Below are 7,982 nucleotides of genomic sequence, written 5' to 3'. Positions count from 1 at the left end.
GCAATTAATTAAAGACCTCATTTGACTAGTTTAGTGCCTTAACTTACATCCTCTAATACGCATATGATAATGTATTTCACATTGTGGAATCATTAATTGACCTAAGCCCAGATTTATTTCCATAGAAAACTTATTCAAATTTGAGAAAATCATTATATGTAAACTATAAAAGCTTATGCTTTCCCAAAATTACCTCAATTTGTTTATAGGAGATTCTTAAACCTAACCATGGAACATTCATCAATCACTCAATGTCAATAGAATTCCCCAAGACTATTAAGTTCTTCATGTGAGAACAAAGAATTAAACCAAAAAAAAAAACAACAAAAAAAAAAGAATAATGCAATTATTCATTAGGCTTAATAGGAAAAGATTATTATGAAGGAAAAATAATCTTGCAATTATCTTATCTCAATATACAAATAACAACGTATGGAATTCTTCTTTGTTGTTGTGTTACAATCATCTTCCACTTTGTTAGGTTTTAGGAATTGGCCTTATTTGATATGTCAAAACTCAATATATGTGTTCTCCTCAATCTGGTACTGTTTTGGTGATTTTTGCTCATGTTAAGTGTTCTGTAAGTTCTCGTTAGGATAATGTCCTGACGAAGTGATGACTTTTTTGGTCAGAAGTTTTATGCTTCACTTTGAGTTTTCGTCATAATGACATTAGCATTCCGTCAAGACAAAATTGGCCTACTCTGCTCTCAACCTTTCAGTGAGTTTCTGTCATGATAATGTGAACATTTCATCATAACGAAAATGGTTCTTAAAGCCTTCAACCTTTTCAATGAGTTTTTGTCATAATAAAGTCAGCATTCCACCATAATGAAAATGGTTCTTGAAACCTTGAACTTACTGTGATCTTTTGTCATCACAACGTCAACAAGACATCATGATGAAATGCCTAGAATCTAACAAGTGTCAAAATGTTAGCGATGGAACCCTAGAATCTTGTCATGACGTCTCTGCAAACTATCATGACAAAATCTTCAAAATCAATTTCCTCGTCATCTTGTCATCATAACGTCATGATGAAAATTTGTGAACCTACATAGTTCTGAAGGTTTTATTGCATGTTAAAGGGCATAGTCAACATTATGCTCATTTAGAGGACTAAGCTCGGGGTATGATTATTCTAAAGCTCAGGCATGAGTGTTTCAATGGGATTTACTAAAAGTAATTTTAAAGTTTCTTTATTTTAATGAAAAGTAACTACATTATCTAATGTTTTCAATGTCCAGCATCTTGTTTCGTTCACGGAAGATTCTTCTGATGAGAATGTGCATTCAATGGGCAAATTCTCTCCAATCTAGAGAAGATGATGTAGATCAAGATGCTTGGGGTTCATGAGGAAGTTAGGAGCAGAAATTGGCATGGTGTGTACCATTTGCATGGAAATTTATTTGAATGATGGATTTGGATTTTAAGTGTGTGCACAAGAATGTTGAAAGATTTGAACCATGAGACTTGGGAGAAGCAAGCTATATCCTTGGGATCAAGATCTTATGAGATCACAGGAATATGATGATAAGCTTATCCTAAGCTACATTCATACATAAGGGCATAGCAAGATTTGGCATGTTGAACTCCAAGAAAGGCTTACTTCCCTTTAGGCATGGAGTTCCTCTTACTAAGGAGCAGTGTCATAAGACACCTCAAGAGGAAGAGCAAATGAGGGTTGTCCCTTATGATTTGGTTGTAAGAAACCTCATGCATGATATACTATGCACTAGACGAGATATATGTTTTTTACATGACATGGTGAGCAGATATCAGTTAAACCCTGGGCCACAACATTCGGTAGCAGTGAAGCATACACTCAAGTATCTTCGAAGAACGAGTGATTATATGCTTGTCTACCCTTGTAAGGATTTGACAACTACCAATTACACAGATACTGACTTTCAATCAGATTGTGATCCCCAAAGTCTACCTCAAGGTATGTCTATACCCTAGGCGGAGGAGCCATTAGTTGGAGAAGTGTTAAGCAATCCTGTATTGCTGGCTCTACTATGGAAATTGAATGTGTTGCGGCTTGTAAGGAGGAATTCAGTATGGATTAGGAGGTTCCTAGTTGATCTTGGTGTTATCAGGATAGAGCAGTCTCCTATTATGTTGTTTTGCGACAACATGGGAGAAGTTGTACAATCCAAGGAATCAAGTAACCATAAGAGAGGGAATCATACCGAGTGCAAGTCTTATCTCATTAGAGAGATAGTATCTTGAGGAGATGTAGTTGTGGCAAACATTTCATCGACTTAGAATTTCGCCGACCCGTTCATTAAGACCTTGCCACAGAATATTTTAAAATCTTACTTAGAAGGAATGTGAGTCAATTGTGTGCCTCATTTGAAACAAGGGCAAGTGAGAGTTCGTAGAGGATTGCGCCTGAAATCCCAAAGATAACATATCTATGTTTGACATTCAATGTTTGTAATGAATACGTGTAGTCATTCACTAATTAAATTATTTAAGCATATGGCATATAATGCATGCTTATTACAGTTATATATGTTGTGCATATAAAAGGTCATTGGATTACATTGAATATGGTCTAAGGGTGTGAGTAACGAATTTATCACACTAGGTCTTAGTCCATAATCTTTGTAGTCTTAAACTTTGTGTAGTTTGCAGTCGATAATGGAATTGCGCGTTCCATTTGCGAAAGACTATTACACATCTAATCTTGATGATATACCTTAATCAAGTGAAATTGGAGGCTTTGGGTTGATGTTGGGGATTGTTCCCCAAATCCAAGTGATTTTATATCTATGTTGACATTCAAATGCTTGTAATGAATATATGTTTTATTCACTGATTAAATTTTTTTGAGCATATGACGTATAAAATGTCTTTTACATGCTTATTACTCAAGTCTTCATCATATTTATTATGCATGTGAAAGGTCCTAGGATAACATTGAATGTGCCTATAGGTGTGAGCAACATGGTTATCACATAAAGTCTTAGTCCATAATCATTGTATCCTTAAACATTGAAAGTTCACAACCGGTAAATATAACTAGGACATTTCTATTTTGAGTAAAACTATGACACATCGAATCTTGGTGACCTACCTTGATCAAGAGAAGCGGTGACTTCATATAGATGTGTATGTGCTGAAACACTAAGGCCCTAAACAGACCAAATTGTTGTCTTTTCATAAAGATATGGTCTATAAGAAAACATAATAACTCCTTAAAGGACTGCTTAAGACTTTGATTCTAAATCCAGAGGGAATTGTAGACTTAAATGTTGCATGTAGGTTACTTTGATGTATTAAAGAGTGAGATCTATCATCGATCGAAATAACCTCAATACATTGGGTAATCGCATGTAACAATGTGGGAAAACATTTTTCAAGAGAGAATCCAAATCTTCTGTCACTGGACAAAGAGATAAGAAATTCTTCCTTGAGATAGATATTATGGATATTATCCTTAAGATTCTGGCTAGAGAATTTTGATTGGCATACCAAAATATATACATGTGTTTTTCGCAAGTATGTGAATAACGTAAAACCAGTGAGTCAATGATAAAGAGGTAGAAAATTAAGTGATAGTATATGTAACCTTAATTTTGCTATAGAATATTTCATGGAGGGTTCATAAGTCAATATTAAGTAAATCAAAGGGAAAAATGTTTTAATTATTTAGAACATGGGCTAGAGATAGATAGTGCAATGGTGCACATATTTGAGAATAGGGCTTTGGATAAAACCTAGAAATCCAATAAACTAAGTGGGACGCATAAGGCCAAGGAAACTTCTCTGGCTCTATGCGTTGGAGACAAGGAGAAAGGGTCTACGATGAAACCCAGGCCCAGTTCCCAAGGCAAGGAACGCATGGACCGGGGAAAATCTCTCCCTGGCCTATGCAGCAATGGAGGCTAGGGCTTTGCCCTAGCCGTCCATGCCAGCTCCTCTAGTTCTCCTTGTATCTAATTTTTCAACCTCCTAGTCTGATATAGATCAAAGTGCTTGGGATTTCATGAGGAACACCCATGCAAATGTAAGTGTGGAGGTGCCCGAGGAGTCATGCCAGGGAGAGTCAAGACAAGACGGCAAACTTGCGTAGAAGCTGAATTCTAGAAGGCTTCATTTGCAACTGCATTTGAAGCCCGTCAGGACGAGAAGTGTGAAGCATCTTCCCGAGAGCCTCATCTGGAGTCACGTTTGAAACCGTCCAGCCACAAGTAATCCCAAGAGCCTCGTCTAGAGTCTCGTCCGAAGATGGTCTAGACGTGCCTAAACCCGAGACCCTCGTTTGAAGTCTTCGTCCAGAGACTGTCCGGACACCTATGTTTATTTCCAATTTTCGTCTTTTATTTCAACGATCTTTCGGACGGCTTATGTTATGTCCGGACGGCCTTTGTAGAATTGCAAACCAACTATATTTCGTATTTTTATTAGGTTTAGGGTTGCTGGGCCTATAAATATATGTTTTTTAGATCGTAGAACAGGGCTTTTGATTATTATTCATTTTTTATCAATAAGAGTACTCAGAGTTGAGTTTCTTCATTATTTTCCTTCAAACCCTAAATTGGCTCTAGTGTTTTGAAAAGATTTTTTAGATCTTTGATAGTCTCAAGGTCTTAGGAGTATTTATCCCTTCTTCTTGTTATTCATGCATCTCACGAAGTCACGCTGCATCATAGTCCCACAGGGTTTAATCTAAACCCCTGATAGCCTGTTAAGCTTATAAATAGAGAAGAGCCTAAGCTTTCAAATCACTAATCAAATTATTTTGATAATTAATTTTCAGAAAGACTCTAAGAATTAGTAGTTATTATGTTAACTCACAAAAAAAAAGTTATAGATTTGAAAAGCCAAGAGCGAGCTCACACTCTCTTGATCATTATCAGTCATTGGTGAGAGGATCTAAAGGTCTCACTATCCCTAAGAGTTGTTGTGTTCTTGGAGAATAAGCAAAAACGTTTTGCCCAAAGCCAAGGTGTGGTCGTAGATCTTCAAGTAAGTATTCTTTGATCTTGCTTTTTTAATTGAAATAGCAATAGTTCTTCACTTGTTCTTCTTAAAGTTGTTCTTGGGCATGAGAATATGATTCTTCCGCTATACAAATTTTAATTTGCATACCTATTCCAAATAGTTGATGTGTAGGTGTTATGCGCTGAACAGACCAAGGAGTTGTAGGTCCACAAAATATTGCCAATAGGAAAGACAATAACTCCTAAAGGCTACTGATGACAATGATTCTAAATCCTGAGAGAATTGTGTACTCAGATATGAAATGGATATCACTTTGATACATCTATAGATGAGACCTTTACTATGGTCAACATTCATGGCGTGTTGGGTAATCATATGTAGCATTGTGAGAAAGCTTTTCTCAAGAATGAATCCAAGTCCTTTTCTTGAAATGATAAGAAATTTTCCATTGAGATAGATTTTATTGATTGAATTATTCTTAGTCTTTGACAATAGAATTTTTGTTGGAGATACCAAAATATTGTACATGTGATAAGCTTTCACAAATTTGAAAATAATAATAAAATAAGTAACTTAAGGGTAAAGAGGTAGAAAATTAAGTGGTAATATCTTTTGCATAAATTTTGCTATAGAGGATTTCATGGAGGAATCAAAAGTCAAGATTAAGTAAAGGGATTAATTTTTTTAATAAAAAATATAAACTATAGTGCAATTTCAATTGTTTAGTGGAATCAAATGTAATTGAATAGTGACTTTGGAAAGTCAGGAATATTTGGGGCTAGTTTTCATTTTTCCCTTAGGTCCATCACCAACCTCATATAATTTAACCAAGTCAATCTTTCTTATTTATTGGGTTGTTTATATTAATTTATTAAAGTATGGCTAGAGCGAAATTGTGCAAAAGATGTAAGAGAGGGAGACGTAGCTTGAGATAAAACTCAAGCCCAAATGGCATGTGGAGGACGCATAATCCAGGGAAATCTTCCTTGGCCCTATGCGTCACTTTAGTAAGTAGTGGAGGCTAGGGTTTTCCAACCCTAGCCCTTCCACTAGTCCTAGTTCTACTAGGATTAATTCTTCTCCTACTACTTGTCCTACTACTTGTCCCACATGGCTTAGATCATCCACTTCTCCTAGCATGTAAGCTTATAATAGAGAAGAACCTGAGCCTCTAAAGACACAATCTCTACATTTCTTTAGTATTTACTAGGAACTTATATTCTTGAGTTAACTCTCGAGAATAGGTTAAAGTTTTGAAGAGTAATGATGGAGTTCACACTCCCTTGGTTATTTTCATTCATTGGTGAGATTATATGAAGGTCTCATAATCCCTAAGATCACACTTTCTTCACTGAGGAGTGAGAATCAAAATTTTGCCAAAAGCCAAGGACATTTACTACAAGAAATTCTTGTTATGCAGTTTAATTTTAAATAGCATAGTTCTTTACCTATTTCTCATAAAGTTCTATCTTAGTTTGGGAATTACTATTTTCCGCGGCACAATCTCGTTTTTGCAATCTTATTCCCAACTTTTTTTGTTTTTTCCTCATATATCTTTTGGTTTCCTTCTAAGCTCAAGACAAATTATTTTGTACTTTTAATTGAAAGATACCGCATTGGGGGCAATAAAAGGAAAATATGCTGAGTCAATGATGTCATTCATACAATCAACTAAAGTAGAACTGAACATACCTCCAAAGGCGTTGTTGTCAATTTGTAGCTCTTTGAGCATGGTTAAGTTTCCAATTTTTTGAGGTACTTCTCCTGTGAATTCATTATCTGAGAACCATAAAACTTGCAATTTTTTGCACTTGAACAAAGTGGATGGGATAGTCCCTGTAAAACAATTACCATTTACCTTTGTAAGCATGATTAAGTACACAACTTTTGAAGGTGCACTTTCTTTCAATCTATTAGCCGACAACGATAAAATTTGTAGTTGTTTGCACGTGAACAAAGTGGATAGAATAGTAACTAGAAGTAGATTAAATGTTGAGAGTGCACATGTGAGTGTTGTGTTCCACAACGAGGAAAAATAAACAATGTGAACAACTAATATACGTAAGTGGTCCCAAACCCATTAGCTGAAGGTTCTGGGTAACTTTGTACCCTAGTGTCTAGTAGTAGCACTAAAGCTTCTCTTCTTTGTATAATATATGTTTTTTCTTAGTTTTTGGTGTTTCACGATTGTTTGTTTTACTTTTTATTTTTTTCAATTGTTTGGTTTTTTTATTTTTTATTTTTTTTTCAATTGTTCATTTTGTTTTTCCATTGGACATTTCTCAGGAACTAAAAACTACTATTGTTATCAAATAATTAGAAGACAATTGTAGTATGCAATAAATTAAAGACCTCATTTGACTGGTTTAGTGCCTTAACTTACATCCTCTAATACGCATAGGATAATGTATTTCACATTGTGGAATCATCAATTGACCTAAGCCCCGATTTATTTCCATAGAAAACTTACTCAAATTTGAGAAAATCTTTATATGTAAACTATAAAAGCTTATGCTTTCCCAAAATTACCTCAATTTTTTTATAGGAGATTCTTAAACCTAGCCATGGAATATTCATCAACGACTCAATTTCTATAGAATTCCCTAAGACTATTAAGTTCTTCATGTCAAGAACAAAGAATTAAACAAAAAGAAAAAACAGAACAAGAATAATGCAATTATTCATTAGGCTTAATAGGAAAAGATTATTATGAAGGAAAAATAATCTTGCCATTATCTTATCTCAATATACAAATAACAACGTATGGAATTTTTATACGTTGTTGTGTTACAATCATCTTCCACTTTGTTAGGTTTTAGAAATGAGAGGAGCTGCTGTTCAGTCGTGGCAAAAATAAGGAGGTTTTTGCCACCAATAAGAAGTTGCCACCTAACCCTATCCTATCAAACTTAAGTTTACAAAATAAACACAACTACATCTGATTATTAATTTAAAATATTATTAATCTTTAAAAATAAAAAAAAATAAAAATTGAAGTCCCAAGTCAGGAGAAGCAACCACCCAAGAGGG

General features: G+C 34.9%; 1 protein-coding gene across 1 annotated transcript in view; it reads right to left on the bottom strand.

Moving 5' to 3' along the window:
* The window catches only part of LOC132169540 (LRR receptor-like serine/threonine-protein kinase RGI5), a 32,147-nt gene that overhangs the window by 7,738 nt on the left and 16,427 nt on the right, over window positions 1-7,982 (bottom strand). The window contains exon 4 of the mRNA XM_059580562.1: window positions 6,645-6,788. Coding sequence (XP_059436545.1) covers window positions 6,645-6,788 — 144 coding nt within the window. The remainder of the gene's footprint in view (window positions 1-6,644; window positions 6,789-7,982) is intronic.

Source organism: Corylus avellana, chromosome ca2 (genome assembly GCF_901000735.1).
Source record: "Corylus avellana chromosome ca2, CavTom2PMs-1.0".
NCBI classification, from domain to species: Eukaryota; Viridiplantae; Streptophyta; class Magnoliopsida; order Fagales; family Betulaceae; genus Corylus; species Corylus avellana.
This window is presented reverse-complemented; position numbering and strand designations above follow the sequence as displayed.